Raw genomic sequence first — 18,067 nt, forward strand, 5'->3', positions numbered from 1 at the left:
TTTGTAGGAAGAACAGAAAATGCCTCAAGTTCAAAGAAGAAATATTGAAAACGTGAGTAGGAGACAATTAATAATAAGATATCTTATGCGTATGAGGAGAGTAGAAATAGAGAGGCCTGGTCTAATAGACACCCATCCAGATACACATTCACTTGGTGATATGTATACCTAATATTTGCCAGTTCTGCTATACATCGATGGTTCTGCTCAGCAACTCACTTTGGAAGTGAAAAAATGTACGAAGCACATAGTGTTGTCACGGTGGTAAAATAAACTTGCCTAATGTCAGATCAAATGAATGCATGCAAGAAATGTTTACTTCTGACAATGACAAAGCAAGATATTTCAAAACATTTAGTATAAACTATATTTAATGCCTTGACTATAGTTCAAGTAGTAAGATTATACCAAATCTTGGCGGACCTTATATTTTTATTGTAAACTTTTGTATTACTCGCTCTACTTCAATTGAGAAAAAACACAAATGGATTGTTAACTTCTAGGTTATGTTTCCAGTTCCTCGGGAAAACTTATACAAGGTCTACTAACTGAATTTACCAACACAACCCAGACATTTCAAGTCAAAAATAAGAAGTTTGCTACAACAACTCATTTGCTATTGAAAGTTTTAGAGGCAATATTAGACCAAACATAAGTGAAGGAATTAGTGTTTATGTATTCAACGATCAAGTTGTTACGGTCAAGTTTATTTTTATGATTTAGGAAAGGCAAATAATATATTACGCTGTTCAAAAAGAGAATTGCTATCCAAATCATATAGCTACAAGAGTTATCCAACCTATTTCGACAAATGAATCCATACTTTCAAAACGTTGGGAGTCCCAACGTTTTGAAAGTATGGATTCCCAACCAAGTATGGTGTCCCAACTTGGGACAGGTATTTAGAGAAACTCCACTGAAAAACGTGAGACTGACAAACAACACGTTGAAATATGTTAACCAACTTTCAATGGTGTTGCTGCTTTAGCTAATTCAAAGCCGATTATGACAGTTAAGTTGGCAAAAAATGGACCACATGAAATAGTTGATATCACCTAACTTTTCAGGGTTCTCCACGAAGAAAATTTGTTTGATTAGGGGGATGTCTCAAAAGAAATAAAATGACCCAAATTAAATTACTAAACACTGGTTATCAGTAGGCCTAAGGCAACAGTTTTCTTTAATTCTCAATGCTGGAAAAACTTTTTTGCAACATGTTAACTCGAATTGAAGCAGATTGTTTAGCATTCATTAGAAGTTATCAATTAAAACTGAGAGCAGAAATAATGTAGGTGAACCTTGACGACGCAAACAGAGATATTTAAAATTAGTTTCTAACAAGTGTTTAAACAACTCTAAGATGTAGCTACAATTACTCGAATTTAAGCATAAAGTTTTCCTCGGCGTTATGTTTCATACTATGCGGCTCATTGAGCCGCACGGGTTCTCTAGTTTTAAAATTAATATTCCAGTAACTTACGCAATTAACGCCAGATAAATTACCACCCCCTTACTTTTAAAAGCGTTTAGATGTCCTTTGCATATTTCCTCCATAATAATGCACCATGCACCATGAAACTGATCAAAAGGAACAAAGTTGGAATAAATTAAATAACATAATTAAATAAACTATTTAGCGCTATGGAATTTTGGTTGGGTGGCGCTTTGGAAGCCAATCGATTTACGATATTCGATAGTAGTTCTTTTCAGACTAAGTCGATCGATACTTAACCGTATGCCTACCATATCGTTGTGAACCCAGCGCTATCCGTCTGGAACCATCTTTCTTTTTGTAAAGGTGTTCTACAGCGCAGGTAGTCCTCGATGAGCCTCAACATATATGCTGGTACGCAAAAGCTGTTTAGTACTTTAATACTTTTTGATGAAATGGCGTTTCTCAAGGCATTCAACATATCGACCCATCTCGCCGAGTCGCCGAGTTAAAGGCATTCTTGGCATCTAGCGTAACAAGAAGCACGACCTGGCGAAAGAAATGATTGATGCTGTAGGCATGTTCGACTGATCCGTACCTCCCAGATATCGCGTCCTTGACCACTCTTGGGGAATAAAATCTCCAACAGCTTCCACCGCGAAGTCAAGTAAAAAGTAAAAAAAACCTCAATTTATGTACAATATAGTTTAACTTTTACTAACCCCTATTTTTTAACCCTAAGCAGTAAACACCTTAAATGTTTTCCCCACATGTCAATAGCATCATCAAAGTTCATTTTTAGGGCTAAATCACATTCTGTAGACATTATCATTATGCCTAAATGATTTTTAATCGCTGTAAGCTACCTATTTATATTACGAACTTTTTGTAACGCTTTTTTTACGGCGAAAAAGTTTTTTGTAGCCATCTTTCTAAACTCTAACTTAAGCCCGGAACAAAACTTAATTGAATATTACATGAATAATAAAATACACGGCATCAAAGCATTTCAATTTGCTTACGTAACAGAACTAGAGGAGAGGTCCAAAAAGCAATAAATGAAATAAGCTCAAAAGCAAAGGGAAATGATGTTATAAATATTTTCATGATTAAACCAATGAGTCCGTACTGTCTTTCAACACTATACAAATTAAAGATAATTAATTGTATATACCTAACCTGCAGCCTGATACGTAAAGCTATAGAGCTTACTTACTTGAATACTGATCGTTGACCGACAAAGTCGGAATAGATTGCGTCTCATATAATATAAATACTACTATTTACATAAAACCTAACTAAGATGGCGGCGGGTTGCCAAAAAGTGGCGTGTCGTCCAGCTCACTTAGTGAGTATAGAGGTCTGCCCACCAAATAGTCTCTCAGGGTGTCCTTGAAGGCCCTAATGTCCAGCTCGCGCACTTCAATTGGGAGCGTGTTATAGAGCTTACTTGTGTAGTAGGGGTAGCCCTTTTGAGTCCAGGCTAGTCGGCATCTAGGTAGGTCAAGGAGATAGCCATGTCGTGTTTGATAGGAATGCTGGTCCTCACGTCGAGCAAGTTTTGTCGAATTTTCTTTAAGTAGCACCATGCTATTTAATCGAGCACGACCAGCCTGAGTACCTGTGTGAGAAACTTCTCTCTCGCCGAGATGTCTCTGTCCGCATCTCTGACAACAATAACAGGAAAAGTTATTGCACTTTCCTAAGAGTCAGACATGAGAGGTGGGGAGGCGAGCCTTCTCGTACTTCGGCCATACCATGTACTTGTACAATGCTCTCCCCGATCAAGTAATAAGGGCCAACTCTTTGAACACATTTAAAAAAGTTAAAGGAATATTTGTTTGGTAAAAGTAGTTGTATCTAAAGTAAATGTATGTTTTTATTATTAATTGGTCTAGTCCTAGTATTGCAGATTCTGGTTATTTTAAGTAATATGATTTTTTTTTATTTTAAGATTGTTAAATATATTTTTGGTATGGATTGTTTTACATTGTTTTCATAGATTCTTTATATATTGTTTTATAGTTAGTTTTTAACGAATTTCCCATATAGGGAATAAGCTATTACCGTAGTACTCATAGTAAGACCTGGACCCATGACCGATTTACTTTTTCGTTTTGAGGTCCCTAGAGACCAAAAACACCTTCCGTTCAAATTCATATATATATAATTGCCATATTTGTTTCTTGTTATTTCAGTAATTTAAAACCTCGTTTAACCAAATAAAACTATCTAATCATAAACAATAACTCGTCCACTAGCCATATAACCAAACAGTGAGACACAAATAATGAGAAACTAACCCTAAAATAATAGAATATTGTAAACAAAACACGACATCTACAGAAAACCGGACAGAACTAACAATACAACTGGCTTCAGCTGTTAAGGATGGGAAATATTCTAAGGGACTAATGTTTTATCTATAGCCTGCCTAACCAACTGATAATGTACGTTTCTTTGTCGGCGATTTGACAAAAATAATTTACATTGGTGTGTATGGTAATTAAAAAATGACATAAAAAATTAAATTAATAGCCTACACAAATTAAAGATAAGGTGGAACAAGTAGCGACAAAATATCATTAACTATATGAGAGATCACCCAAGTAGCACACATCGTTGGCCCAACGTTGGGAAATGGTCGGCACGGTTGGGAAATGGTTGGCAGAAATTTTAACGATTTGCCAACGTTGGCCCAACGGAAACTGGTATTCATTGGCCCTACAAAGGAAAGAATCGTTGGGCCTTCGTTGGGCATTCGTTGGGTTTAAGTATAAGACATTCTAAAACGAATTTTAACTAATTGATTTATTTAAAAGTACATAAATGCTATGGCGGCAGAATATAAGAAAAAATATTGTAAAAATTTGGATCAATAATAAATGTAGTCAGATGATGTTGTGATACTAGATACAGTTGGGAACACCTGCTTAACATATAATAATTATTATAATTAATATTTTTAAATATTATTTATCTTATTTAAGCAAGTTTTTAATAGTTGTAGAGAAAAGATTAATTAATCATATAACAATCAATTATAACAGTAGCCTACTAATCTAATGGTAATTAAATAATCTATATTCAAATAATAGTATCCTCTCCAACTACCAGAAAAACAATTCAACTACTTGAGGCCTAAACAGATTAATAGAATCATATTATACTGTAGCATCAAAAATATTTAAGTATTATGTGACAATTGCACCTGTCGGCTACTCTTTCACCACTTGAAAACACTCCCAATCAACTAGCACAGTTAGCTCAGAGGTAAGGTGTGAGGCTCACGTGTCGAAGGTACCGGGTCCGAGACCCGTCCCGGCCAAAAAATTTTATTTCGTTTTATTTTCAAAATAAGTTTTTATGAACTATCTAATCAATTTACTCAACTCATAATTATGCTTTGCATACAAAATCTTTATTATTTTGTGTTTTTTATGTTTATGCCCAATGGGATGGTTGGCCCTTCCGCAAAAATTGGTTGGTTGGCCAACCGTAAGACTGAGTGCCAAAACATACCGTTGGCCAACGATCGACAGAAACGTTGGGCCAACGATTTGCCAACGATTTTTGCTACTTGGGCAATGCGATAAAATGCAAGTAGTGGCAGTGATTTGTAATGACTGGGAATCGAAGTGAGGAGAATTCTACCACAAACTAGGGAACAAAAGGAAACAACAATTTTGATCCCTAGTCTGTGATTCCACTGTCGCGCAATTTCAGAAATGTTCAAAATAGTGTCTGTTACTTGCGCCTGCAAAAAAACACTTGCGCCTCTGGGCCCGGGCCCATTTGTAACAGTAGTACTATCCAGCAGTCTAGCACTGCCAATACCCGGTCCGTATGTTTTAGTTCAATTATAGAAATGGGGACGCCACCTAGGTGCGTATTTTGGTACTTACGTATTAAACGGAGGCCACATTTTGTCAGCGCGCTGCGGCGGTTATGTTATAGGTTGGGTTATCGTAAATATTATGTGTGTAGGACTTTCCTAGCTTCGTTATGAATCGAACGATACCAGACGAGTTATACTTTCTATTATGATAACCCAACCTAACATAACCGCCGCAGCGCGCTGACAAAATGTGGCCTCCATTTAATACGTAAGTACCCGTATTTTACCCCAAATATGAGTGAAGGATGAGTGTAGAATGGTGTGTGTGTGTGTGTAGCTTTGTTACTGACTAAGGCTACGGCCACACGGGCGTTTTTTCACGCAGGAACGCAGCGTGAAAAAACGCGAGAAATATGAGCAGCATTAAATGTAATGAGGTATGCCACACGCAGTGTGTTTTCCCGCAGTAGCGGGCGCCCATTTGTTTCAATGCTACTTTAATTTTTCGCGTGTTTTCACGCTGCGTTTGTGCGTGAAAAAAAACGCCCGTGTGGCCGCAGCCTTAGATCAGCTGTTTCATTAGTCAGCGGCTAGTAGGGTACCGACCCGTCCACGCGTACACTGTACAGCAGTTTTGGCCGAGGTTGCAATCGCGACGGCGCGGCGCGGCGTCTCCTGCGTGGCATTGTCTGGTCACACACAAGGGTCACAAGCCGAGACAATGAGTCAAGATGATACTAGACCTAGAACTAAAATAGCCTCTGAGTGTGACTGTGACTTTCTGAAATAACTGCAGACTGCTGCTGCTCCAATGACAGTAACTAGCGCATGCGCAGTGCCAGTAGGACGGTATTTTCCTGCAATGAAAGGCTCGCATCTAGCCAGAAATTGAGAAACGAATTGGATTTTGGATTGCACTGCACAGAAAAATTGTCAACGTGAAGTGAAGCAGACGACAGATCAGACCGCCAGCTGTGGTGGTCGCCGGTATCGGTATCAGTGATCAGTGACAGTGATCAGTGTTGAATTGAATGAATGGTGTATGGTTTGTTTTCATGTTTTCATTATTATGGACTGACTATTGTACGTCAAGAGTACCCAAGAGGATTGTAGTTTGTTAATTTCTGACCTAATTACTTGAATGTTGAATGGCCCAATAAAATTTTATTTGATTTTGTTTAAGTTTTGTTGGCGTTGCTGTAACCGCAACGAGGTGTCGGTGCCTCTAGCTCTAGTTAAATAATTGAATACTAAACAAATAGATGTCCCTGTTCCTGTTGTAATAAACAAAAAATACATACTCTAATTGCTTGGGCCATCATATTTAGTTTAACATAACTTATACAAAATGCGAGAGATATCTAATGTGAAGTTTGATGAAGGTGAGATTGAATATTAATCTTGAGTTTTTAGCATTTAGTATCAAGGCCTAGTAGGGATGAGAATTGATAGCCCAAGATTACAATACATCATGTTCGATGGTTTTTACATTGATTGTAGGTTACCGATATTTCAAACAAACGATGTTTTGAGCCAACTATCAAAATATCGATGGCTTTTTTTCATAACTGAATTGTATTAGTTTTAATAAAATTGAAAGTTGGTCTTAAAAGGGAATTGAATTTTTGTATTTATTCCGATAAAAGTCTCCACAAATAAATTGCAAACTGGATAGTAGACTTAGACAAGAGGGGGGGGGGGTCGTGAGATAAGGCCTCCCAACGACAAAACCTTAAGAAATTTGATGTCACAACCTACCACCCCTCTCTCTGAGAGTGGAATGGGGAGAGGAGTCTCTTCAACTTAGGTACAACACGTAAGCTGGCACTTGGCCTAGCGTGGGCAGTGTAAGGCGGAAGGAGGGTGTAGGTAAGGAAAAGACCGGACTGCAAACATCTCCCCTGCCTCACGGGGTTGACTTCTCGTGTATCATGTACTTGACCGCCTTTACTTGAGTCGCGAGGACAGTTGATGCAACTGGGACGCATGACGGGACATAATGTTTTTGAACTAGTTGCAGTAGCGATCGGCTAAGTGCCAGGTCAGATGTCATGAGATGTAGCCTTGTCGCCCGCTGTTCATTCTCACTAAATTAGAAATAACCGTACTTACTCAAAAACTAATAATTTTATGAATAAATGCCAAGAACACTTTTATTTAGCATTTTCAATACCCTATCAAACGTTACCAAGTTCTACAAGATTGAATAAGAAATAGGTGAAATATTATGATTTTTAGTTGTAAAATGGGGTAGAATAAGGTAGAATTACAGCTATGTCAGGTTTGCCCCATTTTCCAACTAAAAATCATAATATTTTAGCTATTTCAATTTCTTATTTGATTTTTTTTTGCACTTGGTAATGTTTGATAGGGAATTTAAAATAACAAATAAAAGTTTTCTTGACATTTTTTATAAAATCAGCCATTTTTAATAATTTAAGTTTAAAAAAATTAAAATGGCCCCCATTTTTTATTTTAGAAGTTGAATCAAGATGCAATTTTTTCCAACATGGGTCTCTTCTATCTTAACATAATACATACCAAGTTTCATAAAGATCTAAAAGTAAAAAGTTTAAAAAAGTCTAAAAGTATAAAAATGTTTATGTTAAAAATACAAAATGGCAGATATCTGGTTAACAAAGCGATTTGGAACAAATTTTATTCATGATTTTCTCTTGGTTTTGACCCAAGGAATCACCATGTAAATCATCCTGTATATTGCAAAGGGGTGCTACTATTAGTTGTCCCTAGGACGCTAACAGGGTCAAAAATGGGCCTGTGCCTAAACCTTAAAATCTGAAGGTTTGATTCCAAGCAAGATCGTAACCATACTTCATGCCATTTTTCATTAGCCCAACATTGAATGTTGATATGTAACAATACGCTTTAAATCGAATAGGCTACTTGATTCCTCCCTTGATGGGCCCACAGATAGTACGGTTAATTAGATGCATGATAAGAATGTAGTATGAAGTATGACTCTTAAAAACATTTAAACGTTCAAACATTCTTTAAAGTGATCTCAATAACTTACATCCCAGCAAATAACTGTAAGTAATAAGTCAAATTAGTAGGTAACTATTAATTGGATGCTACATCGTGGCCATAGTTTTAGAACAAAGAATCTAAGTAATGTGTGTATTTCAGGGTTTCAGATGAATACTGCACATATTTTGAAGAAGAAACGAGATGGTGGGGAGTTTACCAAAGAAGAAATAGAATACTTTGTCAGCAGTTTAGTGAACGGAAGTATCTCTGAATCACAAATTGGTAAATCATTTATGATAATAATATATACTTTCACCCCCTATACATTGAACCACGCCCCGCTCTTACACCCAAGCGAACAAAATTGGAAGCGTGTTCCCATGTGCAGAGACGAGGAGCAGCTCACAGCCCTTCCTAACAAACCGTGGAGGAAAGGTTCAAGAACATCTCACCCTTTGAGAGGAACAAGCTGTAATTTAAACATTTCAAAACAATAGAAAATACAGCATGCAATACCAAAATCCTATAAATTTACTTTCAGTTCCAAACTGACTTCTCAATTTCATTCAAAATAAAGTTACTAAAAGGTTGGCAATAACAAACAGTCTTAATTTAAATACATTTTCAACTTTTTAAAATTGACCTTTTAGGGGCCCCATAAATTAATTAATAAACAAATAATTAAATGCTGTGCTTAAAATTATATAACTGTGAATAAACACAATGAAACAGCGCAAAGAGGGAGCCAGAATCCTCTGGTGGTTTGTTCTTGAACAAATGTGCATCAGACGGAACTACTTTATTAATAGCTCCCAAACAATATAAATCTCCATGAATGCCCACTTAGGGGCAAGCTACCATACTGAAGGTTCCCTAAGACACGCGTCGACCTTCATGATGCTGTTTGTAATGCACACAGCTGCCACCTGTGTATAGATGTTTTGTTACATTTAGTCAGGGGTGCCCACATAGGGGGACTGTGACGTAGACCGTGTCATTGAAATTCTTGGGGGGAGGGGGGGGGGGGTTGCAAAAAATTCAGGGTGGCTAAATTTGATTGCAACAGTGTTCAACGTGACGACAATCAAAAATATATTACAAAGTCACCAGATAGAAATATGATTAATTAATGATAATAGTTATATTATTGAATTCAATTAGTTAAAATAGCTATGTTAAGGATTTGTGTAGGAAGTTATTATTCAATATTAGCAAGACGTAAGTTCTAGGTAGGGCACGGAATGGCTCAACTGCTGAGATAGATAAAGATAATAACGCGTGGCACTGGCACAAGCTACACCGCAACTCAGCACAGAACGCTGTGTTAACATAAAGCTCGTTAAAATACAATCAAGTAGGATAGGCTATAATACTTTACACTATTGTGTAGATACTCGATTACCTGAGTTAATAGGGGGTAATGAAAAATACGGTTAATCCAATATAGTATAAAAACAGATGACAAACCCATTAAAACAGCAGATGACAGCCATTAACGTCACAATTTGCATTTTTTCAACGAAATTCAACATTGCACAATCATTATTATTTGTGTAATAATGACATTTAAAATCATTTATCTTGGTTGAGTTGTACAAACGGCAACTTTTAAAATTATAGCTCAAGCTCAACTAATAACTAGCCAAACACTGCATTGCTATAAATAACGTAAATATTAAACCTTAGAAAGTTTTGTAAGCTACTGCTCATGATAGACAGATAGGCTACAGGTAGGTGCTGTATCACAACATAGGAATTGATAGATAAGTCATACAAAAGTTTAAAGTTATGATTTATAGACAATAAAAACACTCTTAAAAAGAATGTAATGAGAAAAATCTTGTTATTATTTTTCATTGTCCTTCTGTTCTTTCTTAGGTTTCTCTTCAATTCATACACAAATTCAACAAGTCGCCATATTTACCATTGCCCAATCACTGTCTACTAAAGTTACCATGGTTACCACTCAATCACAGTTTACTAAGCATTATATTATATCCTCATCATTCCCCAGCTGTTGTATCTGAAATCGGTTGTAGCCCACAGCAGACAGAAGTGTAAAACGGAGCAGGCGATTGTTGGCGCAAGCGTTATGGTTGAAGTAATTTTTTTCCATTTAATTTTCACCAAAGGAGTTGTGATGTTTCCAAAACGATTATTTGGGAGAGGGGTCGTTATATCAAGAGAAAGACGCTGACAATTCGTTAAGCAGAGGTTACGAACGCTATATTCTGGCAATAATAAATTCCTTAAATTGAGGTGACTTATAAAACTCTAATTTTATTTATATAGAAAGATAAGTTTTCCAGTCCTGTACAACACTGATTCACGGTCTTTTGCCGGTAATAAAAATTCAAGTACAACTTGATACACACAGAATCTCTGTTTCCCGACCTAGATGTTGGTTAGTTATTTAATTTAATTTACAGTTACATATTAGTACCCGTGATAAATCAAACCCGTTATGTAAGCCACACGGTTATTAATCTCACTTGGTTTTGGATTTGCTTACAAACGTGATAGGAAATAGTTAGGGCCTACACAATATTCGTAAGCAACATTTATGTAAACATATCAGTGACAGATAGAAAGAGGAATCTTTATCCAAACAGCTGTTCATAATTTCGACGTATTCTCTTAACAGATTATTAGTATTTCATAAATCATGTATGTAGTAAACTGTTTATGGGTCATATTAATTAATTAAAACAAGTGTGTAATTAGTAACACAAGTTTATTAATAAAACCACATTGTAATCACAACAGATACACAGGGTCACATGTTGAGGAGTTGACGGAAGAGTGTGTAGTTGGAATGAAACTAGAGGGTGGAACTGAAGGGGAATGGAGATACATAGAGGAATGGAAACATAGAATATATAATTATACAATACTGTATCAACATCTCCCTTATCAACAAATAACAAATTTTTTACTTTTACTGTTAAGAATATGTGAAAGAACTAAACAAACATTTTCAGCCTACTCATATCTAGTTAGGTTACAATGAAGTACTAGTTAGCATCAAATGTAAGTCTCCTAGGATTTCTGATTGTTCTACCTCTTTTAGTCACATAACCCTCCATGTTTTGGATAACATTATTTTCGTCATGACCACTGGGAGTGGGAGGAATCAAAGGACTGGGCTGAATTAGACATTTTTGTTGGTTGGGAGTGGGACTCTGGTTTTTATGATTAGGATCCTTAGAATTGGTGCTAGGAAGAGATGGATTTACATTTTCATCGGGATTGTCAGTTGGAGATAAAATAAAAAACTTTCTGTTGCGATTATACAATCTACCATTATCATCCTTTACCACATAAGAACGGGGTGCATTTCCTAAAGCTGTTATCTTACCAGGGGACCAAGGACCATCTAGGTTCTTTTTAAAAAGAACTTTGTCATTTACATTCAACTCTGATAAAGGTTTAACATGTTTGTCATAATATTTTTGTACAGACTGTTTTCTTTTATTTACAAGATTGGGGTTTGGTTTTGTGACCTTTGGCTCTAGGAACTTTGCTGAACATGGTAATAATGAATTTAAGTTTCTCGAAAACAATAATTGTGCGGGTGAAGGTAAATTACCTTTAGGAGTGTTCCTGTAATTGAGTAAACCAATGTAGGGGTCTGTGTTTGAATGTTCACATTTTTTCAGTATACCTTTGGCTATTTTTACTCCTGACTCAATCTGTCCGTTGGACTGGGAGTGCTTTGGTGACGATAAGACATGACTAAATTCATAGCTATTTACAAATATTTTAAACTCATGACTAGTGAACTGAGTACCTGGATCAGTTACTAGTATTTGGGGAATTCCATGTCTTGCAAACATTGACTTTAATTTGTTAATAACACCTTTTGAGCTAATATCATTTAGAGACACTAATTCAATGTATTTAGAGTAATAATCCATTACAACTAAGTAGTGCACAGATTTTAATTCAAAGAGGTCTGCTGAAACTTTAGACCATGGCAGGGATGGTATTTCATGAAACATGATTGGTTCTTTACAGTTATTGGGGGAATGTAAAGCACATGTCATACAATTATTTACAAACTCCTGTATGTCTGACTTTATACTAGGCCAATACAAAATATTTTTTGCTCTCTTTTCACATGTACTTACACCAACATGACCTTCGTGCAGTTTTGTTAACATATCTTTTTGCAAACTGCGAGGAACTATTAATCTATCATTTTTAAACACAAGTTTGTCAATTACATGGAGACTATCCCTCAAGTTCCAAAACGGTTTTACAGAATTGTCAAGATTATTTTTGTTTTCAGGCCACCCAGATTTAACAAATTCTCTTACTTGAACTAAAGTACTGTCCTCATCTGTCTTAGAAACAAACAAGCTAAATTTTTCTCGAGAAATAGGTAAACTATTTTTGAACAAATTAACTTGGCATATTATATCATCATCTGTATGATCAATTTCCTCTTTAGTTTGAAAGGGTAAGGATGACCTTGATAAGGTGTCTGCAATATACAGAAGTTTACCAGGCTTATAGATCAAATCAAGATCATATCTTTGCACTTTTAACAACATAGTTTGCAGTCTCAAAGGGGCTTGTGACAAAGGCTTTTTGAATAAGCTAACTAGGGGCTTATGGTCTGTCTCTACAGTTATTTTCTTAGAAAATATGTACTGATGAAATCTAGTACAACCAAATGCTATGGCTAGCATTTCTTTCTCAATTTGACTATAATTTACCTGGCTCGGAGTCAATGACCTTGAAGCATAGGCCACTGGGTTACTATCACACAATAACACCGCTCCTAGACCTGTTGAGCTACTATCAACAGACAATGTCACCGCTTTTTTAGGATCAAAATAACACAAGACTGGGGGGTCTGACCAAAATCCCTTTTAATTTCCGGAACGCGATATCTTGTGGCTGATCCCAACGAAAAACAACATCCTTTCGTAACAACTCTCTTAAAGGTGTTGTTATTGTTGAATAGTTAGGGATGAATTTAGATAGATAATTAGTCACGCCAAGAAACCTTTCCAGCTCTTTGCGATCAGCTGGGACCTGCATATGCTGTATCGCAAGAACCTTCGAGGAGTCTGGAGAAACGCCACACTCTGAGTACTCAAACCCGACAAATTTAACTTTAGGCACACGGAACTTGCATTTGGACATGTTAAACTTGATGCCGTTAGCCTTTGCGATTTCTAAGACTTTACGAAGTCGCTCGTCGTGAGATTTTTGATCAGCCGCACTAATACAAATATCATCAAAATAGCACACTACGCCCTCAATATTACCAAATAACTCAACTGATTCACACAACTGATTCCATAGGGCATACGTAGAAATCTGTATCTTGCAAATGGTGTATTAAAGGTACATAACCTACTTGAATTTTCATCAAGCTTAAACATCCAAAAGGCAGAACTAGCGTCAAGAACAGAATATATTTTAGAATTTGTTAGCTTACTACTAATCTCTTCTGCATTGGGAATTTGACAATGGGGACGCTTTAAATACTTATTTAGATTTCTGGGGTCTAGTACAACTCTAAGACCAGAGCCTTTTTTATTAATTAAAACCATACCATGTACCCATTCAGTAGGTTCGTCTATTTTAACTATTATGCCCAATTTCTCCATTCTGTTTAGCTCATTTTTTAAAGGCTCCAACAAAGCAAAAGGGACTCTTCTTGGAGGCTCAACTTTAGCCTCATAGTTACTACACAATTCTAATTTAATCTCACCAGGGATTGTACCTAAGTTACCATCAAACATGGTTTGATAATCTTTGAAAACAAAGTCATCAGCGTTTTCAACTGATACAGAATTCACTGTTCTACTTATGAGACCTAAGCTACAGCAGGTTTCTAGGCCTAACAATGGTGTACATTTTATATCTACTATTACAAAAGAGATTAAGTGTGTTTTGTTCTTAACCTTGCAAATTATATCAACTTTACCAATGACATTTACTTGTTGACCCGTGAAAGATGAAACAGTAACGTTACATTTGTAGATTATGTTCTGATCTAGACCTAACTCTTTGAAAAGTGAAAACGAAATTAGGTTAGTTTGAGCTCCACTGTCAAGTTTAAATTTGACAACTTTACTGTTAATTCCTACGTTTTCAAACCAATCAGCAGAAGTTTGAGTATGATTCACACATTCAATAGTGAAATTCTCAAGGTGTAGGTTATTTTCATCTAGGTTTTCACTAGGTTGAGTCTCATTTAGTTCATCAAAATTTACTTCATTTACTTTTTTGAAGGACTTTGTAGGCCTATTTTGGCTTTTGATTTGATTATTAGTTGGTTTTGACTTAGATTGACAGTAATTTGCAAAATGGTTCTTATGCTTACAAGAAAAACATTCAATACCATACGCGGGACATTGATTCACTAAATGATTTCTACCACAATTTCTACAACTATTAATGAATTTCTTATGATTAGGCCTAAACTTAGACTGGCTATTTGACTGATGAGCGCTGGGTGTCACTTTAGGCTTGGCGAATTTGCTTGAGGCACTAACTTTGGCAATTTGGGCTCCTTCTATTTCTTTAATTTGAATTGACGACAGTTCAGCGGCTTTGCATATGGCAACAGCTTTGTTTAGGGTGAGGTCCGATTCCCGTAAAAGTCTTTCCTTCATATGCTGATTTTCGAGGCCACATATCATTACATCACGCACTAGGTCTTCGCGAAGTTCTTTGAATTCACAGTTTAAGCTTTTATTAACCAAATCTGTGAAGAACGAGTCAAAACTTTCACCGGGATTTTGCTTTCTGGTGAGGAATTTGTGTCTTTCTACAGTCAAGTTCTTCTTTGGGGAAAAGTAGGCCTGGAACTTATCTACCACAGTGTTGTAGTTGGTTAATGAATTAGAGTCTAGATTAAAGGAATTGAAAATTTCGAAACACTTTGCACCTAAATTATGCAAAAGGATTGCAATTTTCCGTTCATCTTCCTCTTTATCAAGGTTTGAGGCAGTTAGGAATATCTTGAAACGTTGATACCAAAACGTCCAATTCTGGGCTAGGTTTCCTTCTAAACTTATGGGGCCTATATTTGAATCGATACTGGCATTTGTATTTGGGCTAGATGATGAGGAAGCCATTTTACTACGGTAATTTGACAGTTCTTACTGAAATTTATTCTTCAATGAAGATTATCCACACTGAGTAATAGGTTATGCTAGGTACTTACGGCAATTCTCGCGTAACCTAACCTAAAACTAATCCACTTTAATCTGCTGACTAGCACTGAATTTACTGTTCACACAAGTGAAAACTAACAACATAACCTGACGCCATGTTTATGGGTCATATTAATTAATTAAAACAAGTGTGTAATTAGTAACACAAATTTTAATAAAACCACATTGTAATCACAACAGATACACAGGGTCACATGTTGAGGAGTTGACGGAAGAGTGTGTAGTTGGAATGAAACTAGAGGGTGGAACGGAAGGGGAATGGAGATACATAGAGGAATGGAAACATAGAATATATAATTATACAATACTGTATCAACATAAACATTGAGAAACAAACTTGAAAACAATCGCATATAATTGGGTTTTTGATCGTCCGTTATGTTATTTCCAAAATAGTGAGGCCATATTTTAACGGCTAAAGACACGCTCGCCAATCCTGTGAATACAATTAAACTATTAGAATCATAATCGGGACTCTAGTTTTCTTAAGAGAAGGCTGCGTAAAATGCCTTCTGGGTCTTGACAGACAGGCATAAATTATTGAGATAAGACATGTTTCAACTTCTTTAATGTATAAAACGTAAAAATAACCTAAAATATGTATAATTCTGAGCAATGTACAGACAAAACTCTAACTTTATTTATATAGATTACCTGGGTTTTAATTTTCAATATCTAAAAGAATTTATAAATCTACAAATTTTTTTTACAAATAATGCTGGGCGGGGGGGGGAATAATATGTTTCACATTTGTTGTTCACCTCATTTATAATTAAAATATGTTTTTTATGGGGTCCTGATGGTGGGGGGGGGGGGCTGGTGCTCAAATGGGGAGGGGGGTGCTTCATGAGTCTAGGGGGGGGATGGGCACCCCTGATTTAGTTAAGTTCAAATATTTTTTAAAGTTAAAAGATTTAGTTTTTTGTTAAGATCAAAACCGTTCCCTAAAAACAACAATGCTTCTGTTTCAAGACTGTAAATAAAACATATGTTTTATTTAGGATATTATATTATTATGATCAGATGAAAACAAATATTGTTATTAGTGTTAGAGACTTCTTACAAAAGACATGTTCAAATAAAATGTTATCAATTTAGTTCATTCCAATTATTATTTCACGAAAACTATAGACAGTCGTGATACATGGCGCAGTCTGATGTAAACCTACAGATCCAACAGGAAATTGAAGAGAACAGACTTCAAAGAAATCAAATCCATGTCAAGCCTCCAGACAATTTTTCCTTCAACCCCTATGATTGGAGTGCGTGGAAGAAACGCTTTGAAAGGTACAGGTCAGTCAGCGATCTACATAAAGCACCTGGGAAAAGGCAAGTTGACATTCTTTGCTACTGTATGGGGGATAAGGCTGAGGAAATATTTGATTCCTTTAATCTAAGCCCTGATGAGTTGGAAAATTATGAATTGATTATGGGAAAATTTGAAAACCATTTTGTTCCCAAAACAAATATAATTTATCAGCGTGCTAAATTTCTTAGACGAAAACAGGGATCCTCAGAGTCTGCTGAAAATTTCATCACAGACTTACATACTCTTGCAAAACCATGCAACTGGGGAGATTTAAGGGATGAAATGATTCTCATGCAACTTATCGTTGGAATGAATGATCAAAACCTTAGTGATCGCTTACAGTTACAAAGCTCACTAAAATTAGAAACTGCAGTTGATGCTCTTCGCAGTTCAGAGGCATTAGTTAGGCAAAAACTTGACCTAGCTGATCCCTCCGTTGATCGGGTAAAATTTACCACTCCTAAAAAGTCTTTTTGTAAGAAAACAGTTTCTAATAACCATGGAAAATACAATCCAGAAAACCTATGTAAATGGTGTGGGAATACTCCATCCCATCGCCGAGGCTTGTGTCCTGCCAAAAATGTTCGGTGTAACAACTGTAAAGCAAACGGTCACTTTGCTAAAGTTTGTTCTAAGAAAAGGTTAATGAAGTCAGTAGTGAACCACAGTTTGTTAATCAATATTGTACAAATTCATCAAATTCTGAAGAATTCATAGGTAAAATTACTGAAAACAGTGCTCTAAACCCTGAATCTTGGGAAATTGACCTCAGGTTTAATGATTCTGACATTATTAAGTTTAAAATCGATACTGGAGCAGACGTTTCAGTTTTGCCAGCTAATATAAAGCTAAACAAAAAAGTTCCATTACAACATACGTGTAAAAGACTTTCAGGACCGGATGGGACTCAGTTAGCTGTACGAGGGATGGTAAATGTAAAGTTAGACTATAAGAACAAATCTTGTTTTGAGCATTTTTATGTAGCAGAAAAATGTAAAACACCACTCCTAGGTAAACCAGCCATTGAAAAACTAAACCTTCTACAAGTTGTCCGAAGTGTGTCTTCAACTTCGACGAACTGGTACGAAAAATATCCATCTCTTTTCAGTGGTTTAGGTAAAATGAACGGAGCTTATGAAATTGAGCTAAAAATGGGAGCAAAGCCATTCTCAATTACAGTGCCTCGACGAATACCTCTACCATTATGGTCAAAAACCAAGGAAGAGATTCAAAGAATGGTAAATATGGAGGTCATAACTCCAGTAGACCATGCTACACCTTGGTGTTCTCCGATGGTCGTC

General features: G+C 36.2%; 1 protein-coding gene across 6 annotated transcripts in view; it reads left to right on the plus strand.

Annotated features, from left to right (window-relative positions):
• The window catches only part of LOC128988111 (thymidine phosphorylase-like), an 82,467-nt gene that overhangs the window by 24,774 nt on the left and 39,626 nt on the right, over window positions 1–18,067 (plus strand). For 3 of the 6 annotated variants that reach the window (XM_054409323.1, XM_054409322.1, XM_054409324.1), the window contains exon 2: window positions 8,418–8,540. In XM_054409323.1, coding sequence (XP_054265298.1) covers window positions 8,426–8,540 — 115 coding nt within the window. In that variant the 5' untranslated portion in view covers window positions 8,418–8,425. Of the gene's footprint in view, window positions 1–5,520; window positions 5,539–6,267; window positions 6,653–8,417; window positions 8,541–18,067 lie in introns of those variants that run through there. The other 3 variants (XM_054409325.1, XM_054409326.1, XM_054409321.1) reach the window with 3 other exon arrangements.

Source organism: Macrosteles quadrilineatus, unplaced genomic scaffold (assembly GCF_028750875.1).
Source record: "Macrosteles quadrilineatus isolate MER2022 unplaced genomic scaffold, UCM_ALF_1.0 Scaffold_2__2_contigs__length_208266976, whole genome shotgun sequence".
NCBI lineage: Eukaryota > Metazoa > Arthropoda > Insecta > Hemiptera > Cicadellidae > Macrosteles > Macrosteles quadrilineatus.